Source organism: Carassius gibelio, chromosome A10 (assembly GCF_023724105.1).
Source record: "Carassius gibelio isolate Cgi1373 ecotype wild population from Czech Republic chromosome A10, carGib1.2-hapl.c, whole genome shotgun sequence".
NCBI lineage: Eukaryota > Metazoa > Chordata > Actinopteri > Cypriniformes > Cyprinidae > Carassius > Carassius gibelio.
In genome coordinates, this window is record NC_068380.1 from 10,151,946 (window position 1) to 10,171,289 (window position 19,344).

General features: G+C 37.8%; 1 protein-coding gene across 4 annotated transcripts in view; it reads right to left on the reverse strand.

Moving 5' to 3' along the window:
* LOC128021123 (disks large homolog 2) overlaps positions 1-19,344 on the reverse strand; it is a 180,449-nt gene that overhangs the window by 15,709 nt on the left and 145,396 nt on the right. For 3 of the 4 annotated variants that reach the window (XM_052608070.1, XM_052608069.1, XM_052608071.1), the window contains 3 exons: positions 14,591-14,747; positions 12,497-12,599; positions 3,166-3,280 (listed from right to left, as the gene is read on the reverse strand). In XM_052608070.1, the coding sequence (XP_052464030.1) occupies positions 3,166-3,280; positions 12,497-12,599; positions 14,591-14,747 (375 nt within the window). Of the gene's footprint in view, positions 1-3,165; positions 3,281-11,640; positions 11,686-12,496; positions 12,600-14,590; positions 14,748-19,344 lie in introns of all 4 variants that reach the window. The other variant, XM_052608068.1, reaches the window with a different exon arrangement.

Below are 19,344 nucleotides of genomic sequence, written 5' to 3' on the forward strand. Positions count from 1 at the left end.
ACACAAATAAAGTGTTGTCTTTAATGTCCTCATTAACCTTTCCTTAATTAAAGGATAAAACACACACACTCACACACATTGGAACACATGCCTAGGGAAAAAAGCACATGCTCCCTCTCAGCGGCCAATAAAGACGTCAAGGTTGTTATGGAAACAGCAAGCCACGTACAGTACAGTGGAGATAAATAATATTTTTATATGTTTGTACGCTGGCAGGTTCTCAGCATATTTGAGTGAATTCATTCCTCCATGGCATCATTATAACAGTGACGCTTCTCAAGACTCTTCCAAAACAACATCATGTGGAAGTGCAACCTGCTGACAAAAACTCAAAGTGTACTGTCATATGACATATGAATAATGCGCTCTCCCCTCTGCAGCCATTATATGCCCTTATAATAATAAATAAAACATATTCTTGTCTGTAAACCATTCAGCTGATCAAATTACTGATAAATTGATAAAGCTGATAAATTACCTGATGAAAGAACCAAGAACCACATGGTGCTCATGTGGATAATGCAAGTTCAGGTCAGTACTGTTTTAGCACCTTTTATATTCTATTATAGTATTTATTCATATTTTGAATTAGCTATTATTTTATATTTAATTTATCTTTAAATTTCATTTATAGATTTTTAACTTTTTATAGATCTAACAGTTTTGAATCTGGCTTAGTGCAGGTTTTTACATTATGATACTGCACGTAAAACTGTTTAGTGAATGAAAGTCATTTTCTTTCTTTTCCTAGTGATTTATTGTGTGGATCTTGCAGTAGAGCTGCAGGGCTGGATCTCTGTCTAACAGCAAGAGAAACAGTACAGGTGCAGTATGTGAGTAATATACAATGCTCAGCAGAAAATGGTACATCCATGGGCGATGAACCTCATGGACAGCATTTTTCCACTACAGCAAATGTCTGTAACATAATTTTTTAGGAGTGAGGGCTGCATCAGTCCTTGAAAAAGAAAAAAGGGTGTAGTATTTGCTAAGCAATAAGATAAAAGCTGAAGCCATCAGCATGGCAAAAGGGAAAAAATGCATTACATCTAAAACACGCAAACTAGAAGAAAGTGTCAGAGTGCTGGCAAAGGTGCAGGTAATGTGGTGCTTTTACATGTTACAGAGAAATGTGATGTTTAAAAGCCCTCTGAGAGTAAAATGGAGTGGAGTCTGTATGTGTAGATCAGTGGCCTCATAGCGATAAGAGCCGGGGCTAGTGAAATGACACAACCCAAGCTGACATTTGCAAGAATGATACATTACATACTGTAGATTACAGCAACGGAAGATTTTATGTGATTACTACATTTTTACAATTTGCTAAGAAAATGTGAGAGGTGCTTATTGCAATAGTTGCCATCGAGGGGCTCGCTTACTGGCCAGAGTCTAAAGAGCCAACCTTCAAGGTGGTTGTCAGGGTGTTGCTAAGCAGCACATATTGTGTTCTGAATGATTCCTTACATGTCCAAGTTAAAAGACACCACCTGCATGTTTCTGTGTAGTTTTTAACATGTTCTATGAGGTATCTAGGGTGTTCATGTTAATGGGCAATTTAGCTTGGCTTATTAAAAAACATGTTAAAATAAATATTAGGAGAAGATAAGATAAAGTATTTTCCTCATAATATGACCCATTAGTAAAGCATTAGTAAAATCACACACACAAAATAAATGTGACTTTAGTGAGCTGATCTGTGCTGATGTGTTCTGCAGAACATAAATGTCTCAGTGTCTCGGCTTTTCCCAGCATCCGTGTTCTGCAAAAACCGGCCAGCTCTTCGGACTGGCTACGGCACAGTACAATTATCTAGCACCCACAGAGGGGGCCTGCGGCATTAGACTGCAGCTGGGGAAAAGATATTGAGCCTCTTTTAATGCCGTGGGAGCAGTGCATGCTTTACATCATGAGGAGAGGAGGTGTGTGTATGTATAATTGCTGACAGAAGGGCTATTTATCACAATGGATCTCCACAGGTGCACTGGTTCTGCTGAAAATTTCCACCTAACACATAATTACAAAGCCAACTCAGAAATCTACAGCTGCATGTCGCTACCAGCTAATGAGGAACTAATCTCTGTTCTGTTGACTGCATTGTGAAACATATCTGGGAGAGTCACAACGACTGTGCAGAGTAGCAGCCAAACAGTGCAGTTGCATGGGAGGTTTGGAGTGAACCTGGTGGCTACAATGTATTACATAGGTCTTATGATTTAACTCTTTATCTTCACAATTTCTTGAAAATATTTACAAATATTTAGTAACCTCTGGAAATGGGCTCAAACTATTATCATTTTGGCTTGTTCTTAACAAAAAAGGAATAATTTTAAATATTTTTACATGATAAATAAATATTATACATATATATTAAATAGATATAAGATTTTGTTATTACAAAACATTAAGATAACTTATATCTTTAGTATATATATATATATATATATATATATATATATATATATATATATATATATATATATATATATATATATATATATATATATATTGTGGATATATATGTCACACTGTGAAATAAAATTGGTTTCATGTAGACTTAAGAACAGAGAGCAGGTGAATAAAGAGGTTTCTTGGAGCATCTTATAATGGATCACTGTTGCCAGTTTCCTACTGATTTTAAATATCAATAGCCCTTCTAAATGTCATGTAAAACAGTATGATCCCCAATTCTGGCTGATCTAGGATTAGTGCGCACACATAAGACAGCATGTGCTCCTCTGTGTGTGTATGTATGTCTGTGTGTGTGTGTAAGAAAGGCGAAGTGGACTGATGAATTTTGACTCACTCAGTCAGATTCCCTGCAGGTTCACACACAGACCCCTGAAGTATGTGTATGTGTGGTTATGTGTCCAACAAACATTTCACTCCAGAGAGACCACAGTGATATTTATCACATATCATTTTTTTTTTTTTTGGGGGGGGGGGGGTGTTTAAAGGATAACTTTTTGCTAGTTTTAACTTTAGTCACACTAAAGTTAAAGTTTTTCCTTAAAAAAGAGAAGGAAATTGTCATTAGTGTAAATCTGAAGCTTTTTGTTTTGAGGGGAGGGATAATTTACTGAAAAAAAACATACAAATAAAAAGATATTAATTCTTGCAGTTTTGTGTTAGTGTGTGTGAATTTATGTTTAAATGAATGAGGTCTACCTGACATAGAGCGAGCGTTTTTGATTGGTTCTGAGGGATCCCGATCCAGAACTCATGCTGTGGTTCATCATCTGCTCTCGTAAGTCATGAATCTTGGCCTCGAAACGCCCGTATTCTGTAAGCACAAACACAACCAAGCAAGTGTAAACATAATGCAACACAAGCCCCTCCACCCCCCAAATCAAACATCAAGCTTTGCAACGGCATCCCTAAAATCACTAGAAAAGAACAGAGCACATGCAAACAAACAGTCTGAAACCAAAGAATTAATAAAACAATCTCTTGGGTGTGTGATGTTGTAGAGTCTTAGTGTGCGAGATGACAGCTCCGATCGATATAATCTACAGTAACTGTTGTATGCTGACTTCTAGCACAAGGTCACACAATCAATACAGGAAATGTCTAAGAAAGATTAGGAGAGAGAGAGATGGTAAAGTCATATTATGTATCTACTGTGGTGCAAATGTATGATATCCGATAACATCCCACTTCTGTCTCTTTGTTATATGCAGGCTGACACTGAATCTCCAGAGTTTCCTAAAGGATTCAAATATTCATCATTCTGCAAGATAATAACCAGCTAAATGTATATTATCCATTACTTAGTATATGGACTTTTTAAGAACCCCTATTGTTGTGCTTTATTACAACCTCCTTTAGCGGGGTTCAAGCCATAAGCCTTTTACGCCCCCTCCCAAAAAAATAAAAAATAAAATAAATCTAAATTTATGTGCACCCTGGTTAAAATCAAAGATTACATTTCATATCTATAATAAGATCCAATATAACTTAAAAAATATGATGATAGTTTTAACTACATCTGATTCATAAAACAGAACTGCCCAAAAGTTTTTTGTTGTTGTTGTAAAAACCACTGTTTTCAAAATTAATAATAATAATAAAGATGTTTTTGATCACCAAATCAGCTTAATATAATGACTTATATTCCATTACAGGAATATATCACATTTTTTAATATATTAAAATAAAATAAAAACTGTTATTTTAAATTGTAATTATGTCTCACAATATTTGACAATTATATTCTTGATTCCTATGAGCATAACAGACTAAAACTTTCAAAAGCATTAAAACAAAAACTTACCAACCCCACTAAAAAAGAATTGGTGTAGAAACAATTTTCACTGAAAGATTTCAGAATTACTTACAAAACAACAGCAAATAACAGTGCATTAAATCATGTTCAAATTATGAAGTAAGAAGACCAAAATTGTATTTTACTGTAAAACATACTTTAATAATATTAGTTTTACTGGCTTTCTTTTGTTAATTGTTGTGTAATATTGTAGCGTATATGTCAGGATGGTAAAGCACAGACACTCGTGAGTTTTAAAACACAGATTTGCCCTCCTCAAACAGGACTCATGCTCTTTCAGCATGCAATCGAGTGCATGGCATGGCAGTTTGTTGAGGGTGCTGCACACCTCAGCCCTGTTTCAGCAGAGAACTAGATCTGCTGTGGATGCTGACCAGTGTACACACACACACACACACACACACACACACACACACACACACAGACTGTGTGCTGAACCTGAGCACTCAGAAATGCCCCAAAGCCCAGCCAGAACACCATTAGACCACCCCAACAAGCAGAGCAGCCCCAATAGAGCACCTACCACACCTGAGTAACATGTTACAGCTCATTTGGATCCTTTTCTGGTTGTCTTTTATTTAGTTTCTTTCATTTTCCTTTAACACATTTAATTGGTCTAAAAATATCTTATGCAGATAACGAAACCACTCATCAACTAGATGGTTTGAGCAGCTTCTGATGAGGGTCATCAAAGGGTCTACATGCAATAAGGCTGATTTGAGAGCCCCGTCTGTCCTTGCAGGAACTCAAAGGTCAAATGAAAAGAAAATTTTTCATTAGGCTGCAGGCTGAGAGAGGAAGATCAAGGACAATTATGATGATAATTCAATCAGAAATGTTCAGTAAAAGCATGAAAAAGACCTGACTCACAAATATATCCACATTTCCTCGAAATGAAATATACAGGCGCTATTCAATTCACTCCCACCTCTGGAAACTAAGCTTTACCTCTTTCTCTAATGGCCTCAATTAATTTGAAAAGAATAAAAAGTAGATGTTACTTCTCCAGACAAAAAGGCAGAATAAAAAAGAAAGAGAGAGAAACAGATTCAAAAGTCTCAGAGTGGTGCAAAGCTCAGACGGAGGAGAACCCAAAACAATCCCGCAGTGAGGAACGCACTCATCCCGAACAAAAAATTACAACAAAAATAAAATAAAAGACGGCTGAGCACACAAACCTTTAGGAGATGTTTTTTGGGAACATCATTAGAAATATTTGACATTCTTTTCTAAATAAAGATTGAAAAAAGTTCATACATTGAGAACTATTCAAGAGGGAACTTGTCACTGAAGGAAACACAATACCAAGATAACAATATCATGCACAGTTTCAACATAAATTGTACTTTTCTAAAGTATAACATAAATATAACCTCGACTAAACCAAACTGAATGCTACAGACCCCCCAGTACATGCAATAAACACTCACAAACACACGTGTGCTTGCAAATACACTCTCACTTAAACAGAAACAATCAGCAACAGCAGAGAAGCTGAAAAGGTGAGGGGGCTGGAAGACAGGATGGAATAAAGGAAAAAAGAAAGAATGAATGAAAGAGAGAATAAAAAGAGATTCTCACTCTTGAGGATGCTCGCAGACTGCAGCGTGAGAGACTGACCGCTCCCTACACAGAAGCAAATACTGCCACTCTACCACCTCGTCTCCACTCTCTCTCTCACACACGCTCTCCTCCAGACCTGCTCTCATTGGCCGGGACTCTAGAGTGGGCGTGGTTGAGTGTCTTAGAGTCCCTCCTTCCCCTAAAGTAGTTCAGATCAAAAGCCATGCTGGATTTTCTCTCTTGATGTCAGCTGTGTGTTTTTCAATCTGCAGCGTATTAGCTCACTTAAAAGGTAAACAACCCACAAATCCAGCAAATATTTCATTTTCAACTGTCCTTCAAAACCATTGTGATGCTTAATATTTTTGTATAACAATAGTGATAAAAAAAAATTCTGGATTCTTTCATGAATATTTTTTTTTTCAATGAATGTGTTTATATGTCTGTCATAAAAAAGGGAAAAAAAGAGAAAAACTTACAACAAACTTTATATATATAGGCTAAATCTAAATCTCTGATCTCCAGGACTCTGTTCACATTCTACTATAATTCACAAAAATTGCACCTTTCCCTAGAACAACAGCAGGGATCTGCTGCACATTTTCACCTTCTAGACAGAAGAAAAGCTTTCTACCTCTGCCTGTACCAGACCTGCATTTCAAGATGAGAAATTTGAGGAAGATTACAGGCTGTTTGGGATGATGGATTACCACCCATCCAGAGACAAAGATAAGAAACTGTAGAACTATTATTAACAAACATGCATGTTAAAGTGGGTGCATTCAAAACATCCGTCTTCATTTTGCACAGAAAACTGCATTTACTGTCATGAATGTTGGTTTCATATTAGTGTGAATGCAGTTGGACACATCAAGGCAAACAGCGGCCCTTGTGCGTCACTCATACAAACACACGCGCACGTATGTTTGTGGCAGTCTGCAGTGAGATGCTTTCAGTTAATGGAGGACAGCTTGTGTAGTCTCATTAGCTGCTGTGCAGTGACTCCAACATGCCAAATACAGCTCCACCCGCAGCAGGGGTAAAGAGCATCATTGTGCCAGAAGGTACAGTCACAATGAGTGAGCTACAGAACTGGCGATGTAACATTTCCAGGAAAGTAGAGACTGTAAATTAAGCCAGCATAATCAGTAATGTGTCAGCGAACAAGTTTTTAGCTAAATAATGCCACTTTATCCACAGACTGCAGCGCTGAGATAGGAAGACAGTGGTGAGCAATGACTGTAATGTTGACAATCTAAAGATGCACTCACATTAGCAAAGTTTTGTGTGCAAAGGTCAATTGTCAGTAGTGCAGATGTATGAAGAACTGCTTAATAATAAGTTATGGGCTGCATCCAACATTGCATACAGTACTTCCCTACTATAAAGTAAAGCAAAGGGGTGCTCTAAAAGACAACTTTATTGTACTTTCTATAGGAAATGTTATACTTACCATGCAAAACAATGCAAGGGGTCTTCTAGATGGTTGCTAAGGTGTTCTGAGTGGTTGTTAGTGCGTTGCTATGTGATTGCTAGGGTGTTCTCAGTAGCTGAAAATATACATGTTGTTGTCTTTATGATATTCTGGTCAAATATGGCTCAGGTTCTTCCTTCAAAGTCTGTGCGATTAATTCTTCCTCACCCACCAGGAGAAAACCGTATAATTGCTTCGAAAAGTAATAGCACCTTTCCTCAACAAGCTGCACAATCTGATGTATAATACATGTCCAAGACGAGGAATTAGCAGAGAGGATGAGAGATGACCTTGCGGGATCTCAAAAATTACTTCTCAGAAGGTTAAACTAATCAGTTTTGTACAGCTCATGACAAAATAGCCAGATTGTAATTCTAATTATTATAAATCATGTTCTGGAAAAATTCCTCTCTGAATGTTGCCCTTTAAATTAGTAACACACACAAAACTTGCATGGATGTGGTACAATCTGTCAGAGAACAGTAAAACAATAGTACTGTAGAAGATTCATTCTCTGTGGAAGTGGTTCAGATGATTGGGCTTCATTAGCAAGAATGAGATGGGGGAGAGCAGAGGTTCTCATAAATCAGCAGGACACACAATATTAGAGTAAAATACTCATTCATAGTACTCTGGCTATCCAGCTAAATGAGTAATGGCTTGTTAGCTTTTCAAGGCCTATTGTTTTCTGTTTTAAAATGTTCTGGGAGTAAATCCATGATTTTTAGTAGGCTACCGATTTTTTTTGTAGCGATGGTGCTGAAAGCTAGAAATAAAACTCAGCAATCCATTCATTCACTCATGGAAGAGAGGATGATCTGTCAGTCAATATATGGATTTGTGTGTGAGTTTCACTGTATAACTCATTACTGTGAAATTACCAAGGTTCGGGCAGTGTTTGCCGCTTTGTGTGTTTTTTTTTTTTTGTAGTTCAATTTTATTAAAACTAAGCTATAAAACCATTTTATCAAAGCATTTGTGGCTCTGCAAAACATAAAAAATAACTTTTACATAAAAGTCTTGAAGGCAGAGAAGAGATTGAGATGGTGCAAAATGGTAATGAACAACAAAATAATGTTGTAAAAATCTAACTCATTTAATCATGACCCCAATCTTTACTTTAATTCCTAAATAACTAATTTCCTTCTATAAGAGCAATTTCAGATCTAGATTATCTTTACACAGGGGCTTTTTACAGTAAATGTTATGCAATTAATTTTAATCCATCGTTAGTCCTAATTATCACAGAAAATGATCAAATCATAACTAAATGTATGAGATAACCCCTTTCAAGTTTTAAATAATAGTCACTCAATAATTGAGGAGGAATAAAAACATGAGTCTACTTCATGTTTTGATTTGACAGACTTACTGTAAGAATGTCAACTTAGCTTCGCTATGATTTCGGTTGACTATCAATCCATTTTCGGTATTCTGGCAATTGTAAATTTTTTGTGTGGCTAGCTGCGCAGCGAGAATGTCGTATTGGTATGACTCGGGGAGTTGCTGATGAAAAGGACCATTGTAAAGCCCATCTCAGCAGTCCCACAACACCCCTGCAAAAAGTGCAAGCTTGCATTTACCCCTGCACCTTAATGAGCTCAACCTCCCCAGAATCGATCCCGAGAGCATCAGGGGAATTGGATTGAGACACAGAGAAAGACCAGCCTAGTTGGAACCACGACTCTATGACTAAATACTCATAATGCTGACTACTACAGTACAAACTTGCATAAGCACCTCTGAAACTTATTGTAAAAACCCGCAAAACATCTATACTAAACAGTTTTGCATAGTGGGTGCACAGCTATATTGCAAACGGAGGAAATTGCCATTAGAATTAAATGTTAATGCCAAGAGAATCGATTTTTGTGGATTCACAATACCCATAACAAAGGCTTGGCCGGCAAAAGTTCAACATTATTATACAACTCAGCCAAAATGTAGGAAACATTGCAAGAGGGCTCAGAGAATGTTGGGAGTTACTGGTTCAGGAATAGAACAGAAAGTCAAAAGTCATTGGGAGCTGAAACCTCCGGTGACTCCTCTGGAGCATCCTCACCTCCTCCATCTGCTAAAGCAGTCCTCAAGACCTTATTTATGAATGGGGAATCCTATGCACTTGCCAGATTCATTCCCTCAGAGCACTTCTGCCCCTCTAAGCTCCTGCCAAACAGAGATTGTCACCTTAACTATGTCTCTCCTCCACATATCTCTATATAGGATCTCATCCAATGATATATACTGGAGGTTAGAAAATCACTGGTCAGACTCCACTGCAGTCTTTAGAATGACAGGAATCTTAACACTTATCTTCAGTATGATTGTAGCTGGCCTCTGCTCTCTTAAAGTCAAATAATATCAACTCAAAGCAGATGAGGAACAGCAGAGGATCATACAGTATAAGAAAGATATTTGAATGCTAAAATAAACCATCATGTGTCAGTCATATGCCTTATGGTTATTTTTAATGTAAAAGGACACTCATTCATGTGTAGTGTTAATTTTAAATAATGCATGCACTAATATATACAGTGGTCCCAACAAATCTTTATAAATTTAAGTCACACTTAATGTACAAATGCTACTGCATTAAATACAAATACCAAGCTGCATCTTCAAACTTAATCAGCAAACAGACTGAATCTGTACTAATATGTTCAAACATATTAGTTTAGGAATCTGCTATAGACCCCAAAAAAAGTAGTCTGTGTTTGTGATTGGGCCAACATGCTGCCATTCTGTGAGTGTCATCTCTGTGTGTTTTGGTAAGGGTGTGTTGGTTTCAGCAGGGGGCAGGGGGTAATTTGGGAGAGAGGGTCAAAGGTGAAAGAGGAGGAGAGGCAGAAAAGGAATGGAGACAGTGAGCAGTGCAGTAAGTCAAGCAAGGCTGCTGATCCGGACCTGACCCTTTTTTTGTGTAGTTTTTAGCCCATGTTTGTTAGCTTTGAGGCCATCTATATCAGTAGTTTTCAACTCCAGATCTCGGAACACACTCCCAGAATGCTTTAGATGAACATCCATGTTTTAATTAGTGAGACATCCAAAACATTCAGGGAGGCGGGCCCTCAGGACAGGAGTTGATAAACACTGATCTACATGATGGTGTACAAAAATGTGGGCAAATTTAAATCAGAAAAAGATGCAAAAAACCTTTAAAACCTTTTCTTAAATGGACCAAACAATAAGAGCCAAAATACATATCCAAATATATAAGATGAAATATAAGGAACCTCCTCTTTTAAAATGCTAAATATCAACATTTTAGAATAAAATATAACATAAAATGAAGCTCCAACAATGCTAAATAATAATAATAATAATAATAATAATAAATAATACACCTTCATTTTGAATTGTGTAATTCTTATGAATTAGTCCTTCCTCACACTTGATTATAACAATTAAATAGACACTACCGTTCAATAGTTTGGGGTCAGATTATTATTATTTTTTATATAAATTAATACTTTTAATCAGCAAGAATATATTAAATTAATCAAAAGTCACATTAAAGACTTTTATAATGTTAAGAACATTATAAAAATGTATTCAAATGGATGCAGTACTTTTCAATTATCTATTAAATCAAAGAATCCTAAAAAATCTGTCATGGTTTACACAAAAATATTAATAAAAAAAATAATAATAATAAAAAAAACTGTAATAATGTTTAACATTATTACTGATTTTTTTCTTTTTATGAAAAAAAAGCAACATTGGAGTGCATAATACACAAAAACAAATAAAAATCTCATCCACCCCAATATATTCTAATATTTATGATTATCACTTATGTACCTCATTGCGAAGTCCATTTATATTAAACATTTTTAAAGGTAAAATGTAAATGTTATAAAATGTCTCGATCTACCAGGATTAATATGTGGATGTGTATGTACTGAACAGCAGCCGTCTGTGTTGGACGAGCGGGTTAGAGCAAAAAACAAACACAACAGGATCCGAGGAGTTTATCAAGTGAGGCAGCAGGCAGGGGGAACACAGGATACACACAGGATTATCAGGAGAGCAAGGTCTCTCTCTGTTCCTTTTCCCTGAATGAGAGGCCCATGGTCAGAGACACCACTGGGGCAAGAATAAGACCACGTTCCTCAGCCAGACTGCAAAGAGTTAGACAGAACCTGAGCAGTATAATTCAGATCTTTGTGCTCCAACTGTCCTGGAATTCCCAAAGCCTCATAGGAAGGCAAAACAAAGGAACTGTAAAATCTGCAGTTGAGTCTTTAGTTGTGGACTAGCTCTGTGCAGTCTGACTGTGTGGTACTGCTCTTGTCCCAGGTGCTGATCACATGGCACAAACCTGCAGTTGGTGGCGGGGCCCGGCGTGGGGAGCACAGGGCAAGTTCTGACGGGTGAAAAAAGAGAGGACATATCAGTACACACCTGATCACGCTGCCACATCTGTCTCTCTCACCTTATCACAGACTGTATGAGCACACATCTGCAGCTCATGCTATGCACTCCTCATATACCGTTTCCAATATCACAGACAACAGGATTACTATTTAACGGTAAAGTGTTTCATTTCTAGTGCCTCTAGTGGCAACAATTGGAAATAGAAAAATAATGCATGTTACTTATATAGAGTTCTAAAAGAATTAGTCCTAAAACTCTGAATTAGCATTTTAAACTTAAAATTCCATTGTCTGGAAGTCAATGTTTATTCAATTATTTTGTTAGGGTAAAGGTTAAATAAGGTCTGTGGTTAACACAAGGTCAATATATTTGTAATGTGGTATTTATGAAACCGGGTTTACTTGTAGTTTTCTCCTTTAACTAGCACACGAGAAAGCACTGTCACATGGAAGAAATGACACACTTCACCTTTAAGTAAGATAAGCCACTAAAACATTCTTTCCGGACAACGGTGATGCATCCAACCCCATCTGAATGGGTCACTGGAGTCCAGAGCAGCCAAACCTCCTAATTGACACTTATCAAACATGGCACCTCAACACTCCAAGGGCACATGCGCTATTCTGTAACAGTCAGGAGGAATAATAAGTGCACGGGCTGGGCTTGGCCCAAAAATGTCTGGGTGAGTTGTGTTTCTGCTCTGCCTGCAGCTAAAGGCGACCTCTGCAGTGGCTCTGTAAGTAAGAATCATGTGAACTTCAGCAACCGTGTTTGGTCAGGAGGAGCTGACGGACACTTACCCTCGGGCCGGTATTGGGCGATGATGGTTACCGTCTGGCCCGCTCCTTTCAGGGCAGCTGCAGCTTGTTCATGAGTGGCACCTCGCAGATCGATTCCATTAACCTGAAATCAATCACAACAAAAGCTGTTACATCAATAGCATCTGTTGTGAATGATGTTTCATCAATTACACTCACCAGAAACATTAAATGAATGATCAACAAGGCTAGAATTTATTATCAGCAACAAAATACATAGCAAGTATACATAAAGCATGTGATAATAAAAGCTAATTCATCTTACCCTAAATTAAGTTTAAGCACTGAACGGTGCAGCAATACAGTCTCTAACAAATTCATATTTAAATCCGCCTGACTCTCAGAAAATGTGGCATCTTTCAGCCCGGAGTCATCTGGTGCAAGAAATGTCTGCTATCGTCCAGATGCACAGTTCTTCGGCTCAAGAAAAGCCTACAGTAAAGGATCAGTGGGCGGCTGTTCCCTGTAGACCAGAGTCTGCAACAACTCCAAAATATGAGTTTGGCTAAGTTGTGTGCATCATCATGATTCAAATTGAGCCATTGAAAGTCAATGGACAGATGCACTCATTTTTCCTCATTAAAAGATTTTGCAAATAACTAAATGAATGGTAAATGTGCAAAAATTACAAGAAGACTCCACTCAAATCAGTGGCCTAAAAAACAGTTTTATGGTGGCCGACACGTTGAGATCACATGATCAGGCAAATACTATTTATTTTATGTATCCCCCACTTTCACTTGTGGAATAAATTAGTCATAGCCGACAACCATTGTAGTCCTTATGTAGCAGCTTGTTAGCAACAAACATCTTCAAATCCCACAGCAGTTTGGGTAACACAATATACGTAACGTTATATGTTAATTAAAATACATTCACATATTTTCATGATTAAGACTAAATCATTTCTAATTAGTTTCAGCCAGTGGAATCTCTTTGGGGTCCAGGGGAACCGTTCTCTGCGGGGGGAAAGGATCTTGGGCTACACCAGGTTTAAGACTACAAACAGAAGAGGTCATCATGAGACCACAGTGCAGTGGGAAGTGTTTGCATATGTGAGTCTCAGCGTGCCTGCAGCAGCGTGTCCTAATGCTCATTTAACAGTGTGAACTCAGAAGGTACACCACAGCTATTCTTAGACTCCAAATCAGGCCAGCACTCCATTATCTCTTCCCTCCCTCACTAGTTCTCTCCTCTCCCTTGTTCTTTCTCTCATTCTAATCAGTGTCCTAAGGAGGCAGACCGTGATTGCTCTCGGCTCAAGTGGCATTGAAAGTAATTGTGGTGGGGATCTGGATGGAGGGGTCTGATTACGACTAGTGAGACCTGATGAAGCTCTGATAAACATAAATGATGAGATCAGTGACAGGAAATCAGCTTGGAGAGCTTCTCGAGTTGATCGCTGATCTGGATTGTTTCAATGTGCTGTCAATTAACATGCCCCAAAAAAGGTTACGGAACGAGATCTGTGCTAAAAACTCTAAAATAAAAAATGAAGCCTGAAACTGGTGGAGTTTTGAGTAAAAACTAGACAAAAAAAAAAAAAAACTTCAGGCACAGGTTTCGGAGGTTTGCAGAATAATGTTATGGTGCCACCTAATGTTCAGCACAGGTTCTGCACAATTTTATATAGCTATTTGAATGACTACCTAAAAACATAACATACATGATGTCTGTTCAAATCAAAACATAATTATTATTTAAAAAAAGAAAAACATTAAATGACTATGAAATTATAATAACCATGCATGACTATGATTTGGGGACCTAAATGTAAAAGTTAGACAAACAAGGTCATTTAAAAACCTAGATTTATCAACTACTAATTTGAAGACTAAGGAGGACATGTGCTTCTAAATGTTTACGATGGTTTACAGCATATAATAGCAAAATATGACATCTGTCCATGACCTCTGAGGCAGATACTTTAACTTTAATAAATGCTAATACATTAAGTAGCAGTTTATATCATGAAACAAACAAAAGGTCAGTATACCTTATTATGATCATTGCGATATCCTTTAGCCAATTTTGCACAATATGTATGGTTTATGTATTTTCGGGACGTCCACTTACGGATAGGATCTGGTCTCCTCTCCGCAGCTCTCCGCTGAGGTCTGCGGGCCCTCCTGCAAGTATGAAGGAGACGAAAATGCCTTCTCCATCTTCTCCTCCTACGATGTTGAAGCCCAGTCCAGTCGAGCCCTTGTGCAGAACGATCTTCCTGGGCTCCCTGTACACACAGTTCATGTAATACATCAGCTCAGAGTCCGTAGGGCTCAGCATCTCCACTGACACGCGCTACACTACTTTGTAAACATACACATGCATCTACGCGTGCATGCACACACGCATCCAGACTGTTGGGTTGGTCCAAACGGTCTACAATGTAATCGAGCCCAACAGCTGACACCTATTGGGGACTGCTCCACTTATGTGCTGTTTGTCCCATTTCTGCCTGGTTTCCTAGAAACGGAGAAGACGCACAGCCTCTCTCTCTTTCTCTCTCTCTCTCTCTCTCTCTCCAATACACACACAGAATCACTTCATGCTGTGTATATATAGTATAATTTATAATAAAACAAAAATGAAAAGTTTTAGAATAAAAATAAATGTCAGTGTAGGAATTAGAATGGAAAATTTAATTTGAGAAGTAACATGAATTATAATGGCAAACAGTGTAGAACCTAAAATATAAAGTTATCTATAAAGGATACTTTTTTTTTTCTTTCCTTGTAATTTCTTGAAAATCCTGAATTTAAAAATCTTAATTTATTCATGAGTTTAAAACTGATTTTAAATCCCAAGCTTGTGTTAAAGTATTGTACAGATTGTTTTAAAATGATCCCAAAAAGTCTGATCCACATAGCTTGGGCCCTTTTAGGTAGTCGTTGGATCCTGACAGTTGGTGCATCATCCTGTCAAGTGTGTGACCAATCAAACAAAGAGATATCTTGAGCTGTGACACCTCTGTCAGATACATTTGAGCCTACAGATGATAACGCAAAGAGATGACACCCGAGATGGAGTTATTTTAGAACAGAAGGCTAATCCGTTAGTGCGGTCTTCTCTCTGACCTAGTTGTGAGGAGGAGGCAGGCCCATCCTCTCTCTCTCTCCATCACTTCATCTCTCTCCCAGTGCATCTGTTTGGCTCGCCTCGGAGTGATGATGCTCTTCAGGCCATAGACAGAAACTAAGTCAAGCTGCATCCAATGAAATGTGAAAAAAACTCATTTTTGGGGCATAATCATTATATTTGGGGGGGGGGGGGGGGGGTTGAGCTACAGTGTGAAGAAGAAAACTGTGGCAGACCACATAAAACAATGGCATTAAAACCAAACTGAAGGCTCTGCCAACCAGTTGCATCAGCAGTTGATCAAACCAACCAATGTAACCAGTAAATGGTAATCCTGATTGTGTCAGTAATACTGTGTTTCAGCAAATCAGTTACTATTGCTTGGCCAATGGTAAACATTATAATTAATATTCATGAGTAAAACTCGCAAGACCTATGGCCAGTACCAGTCAGTAAGATCATGGTTCATTGATTTTCAAGACAAATATGGCATACATGCTGAGAAATATTTGGTGTAGGATTTACACTTTTCACTTAGAAATTTCTAGTTAATATAAAAAATAATTACAAAGACATGGCAAACAACACATTGGGCCCTATCTTGCACCCAGCGCAATTGACTTTGTACACCGACGCATGTGTCATTCCTATTTTGCACCCCCGCAAAGCGCGCTTTTCCCTCCACAGAAGCACGTCACTAAACTAGTGAATGAACTTGCGATCCCTGGGCGGTTCAGCGCAAAAAAGGAGGCGTGTTCCGGCGCAAACAATCCCTGGTGCTATTTTGCTGTTCCATTAAACAATTGCAAAAAAACCTGGTCTAAAGTCAGTGGCGCGTTGCGCGTTGTTCCTTATGCTATTTTAAGGGCGCATGCTTGACCATAGTGTATAGAGTGCACAACACAGATGCAACAGTTATTTTTGCAAATCATAAATTGTTACACTAAAAAAATATTAACACTTGAGATGACGGAAATCATTGTGGTGTGCCACGAAGATGTGAAAAAATAGGCATAAATCTAGCTTACAAATTATTCAGGCTAATTGTAGTAATTAAGGATCATGTTTGAGGTCATATATGTATATAAGGACATCTGACAAATTGGTTTGTCCGTCAGGAACCAGGAAAAAAAAATCGATGAAACAATTGTGGCTATTTCCTCCCACGCCTGTTTAACCGACGCTATTTTGGGTGGGTTTCTCCCATCCCCATACAACACAACTTCTCTGTCTTTTACTGCTCTTACAAGAACATCAGTCTCCTCGGCTGTGAACCGCTCCTGGCGTGCTCCTGGTAAATACGCCATAATAATAGCAATCCATAATGGAACTTGCGCACCTGCTTTTAAAGGCAATGTTGGATGACGCTCTGATTGGTTTATTTCACGTTACGCCCAAACCACACCTATGAATAATGAAGCTACTTCAGACCAACCCATTTTAGATATGCGCCGGGCGCAAGAGGCATTTATCCCGCCGGGAAAATAGCAACAGCGCCGAGACCCGTCCACAAACTTAATTGCGCTTCGCGCTTTGACACTTGCGTTTCAGATCGTTAAAATAGGGCCCATTGAATTAAACATTACATTCAACAAGAATTCATCCGTCCAAGATTTTTTGGAAGTGTGTTTTATATACAGCAAAATTATAAAAATGCTACATCTTTGATAATGTGTAACAACTTACATCCTGCCTAAAGCTCTGCAATAAATATCCACTTACACTCTCTAAATGTGGTTTTTTTTTTGTCTATAATATATGATACATCAGAACAAGTTCATTACATATTCTGATCTTATGATCAGTCTGATGCTATGGAAATAGATCTCACATGTTTAGCAGTACCCATCAGATAAAATTATGCTGCATATTGTAAATGAATGAGTGCAGCTATGAACTCAAAATACATGACCTGGCTGCAAAGACTTCAAGCTAAGAACAGCTCCTATTCTCTATGCACTTTGTAATACAACCAAGATGTGAAAGTGGGACATTTTACCACTAGATGGCACCCTGTTACATTTTTTTTTTACCCTTAGATTCCAGTGAAAACAGCACATTTCTACAGAAAGCAACAAATTAACACAACAAATTACCCAAAACTAGTTACAATTATTATTATTATTATTATTATTTATCCACTCAAACATGCTTATCTTAGTTTCATGCTCAAAAGCTTCACTGAACACTGCTCAAGTTATTCATACCACATCAACCATTAAAGCATGCACAATGATAATTGGGACTACTGAAAAGCCACTCAAGGTTATGCATTCGAACAACTAAATCTGTCTTTACGCTGCAAATGCAACAGAAAAGGTGCACTGCTGACAGACTGAAATCTTAAATGAGGCACAGAGGTGGCATATTTGCTAATTGCCTGACAATGCAACAATAAAGTTTAAGGTGCCTCTGATTCTATTCATCTTAATCAGTGATCCATTCAATGGTAGAAGTGGAAGAAAATAGGATTATAATATAATTCTGAAACTTTAAATAATAATCACACAACTGACAAAAATGATATTAACGTTAAATTCTGCATCACTAGTTAAATTTATGTTTTAAATATTATTTTAAAGATGCTTTCTGTGATTCCAATGGCATGTTAATAAAATAAACAAACAATTTTAATGAATGATAGCTACTATTTAACAATACAGAATTTTTTGGAAAAGCTTAGAAGAAACGCTTGATCCCTGCATTATTCCAGTTTATACAAACATAAATTGCAGCTTGCCACTCAGAGAAGCATCTGTGACAGCTGATCTTGAGTCTGAGGACTCATGCTGATACTAATGATATGCTGATCATTATGTATTTGACACTGCATATAGATTTATTTAGAGTAACGGCTGGCTCAGAGGTGGGTTGAGTGCTTGGAGCCCTGCTGGCTGTAACACTCATTAAACTCTCTGTCTTTTTTCATCACGCATATTTCTCTCCTCCAAACTTCTCCCTCTCTCTCTTTCTCTCTCTCTCTCTACCTAACGGCTGCAAAAATGCTGATAGAGCTCCTGTCTGCCTCCCCCAGCAGCTCAGTCCCAAACAGCTAGTGTTTATCATTTCAAGCTCAGAGCCAAATGGGAAAACAAACCAAATAGATTGCGCTCGTTTTCAATTCACAATACCTGAGGAGAAGAGGGGAGGATCGGCATTTCATATGCTACCCCTCACACATCTTTACCCTCCTCCACTTATTCACTGTCACCCTGTGTTATTCTCCCTCCCTCTTCTCTTTAAGCATTCTTCCAATGTAAGAGCGTTCAGAATATTTCATCCACATGAAACATAAGCTCTCGTTTTTAATGGGTTGGCACACTATGCATTCGTTGAATGGCGATATAACCATTTCCTTTCAGATTCAACCTCAATAAAGGAAAAAAATAGCAGAATACTTATGTAATGACCCTCAAGCCCTCCTGTTAGCGAGTCAAAAACAAACTATACAAAAAGTGTAGTTAGATTCATGAACATATGACTCTTTTGAGCTGGTCCTTTTATGAATCTTTCGAAATCCAACCATCCATCCATTCACATAACTTCCCTTTTCCCACAGCAGAGAAAATCATGATCTCTGAAATAAAAACATGAATACCTTAAGCTCTTTGTTGGGTTTCTCTAAGGCTTTGTAAAAATCTGTAACTGCCACTGATCGATCAACCTACTCAAACATATCTGATACCCCTCAACACAATCAATGGACTTTCATCAGATCCACTGATTAAAATAATCTGATATTAAAACATTTA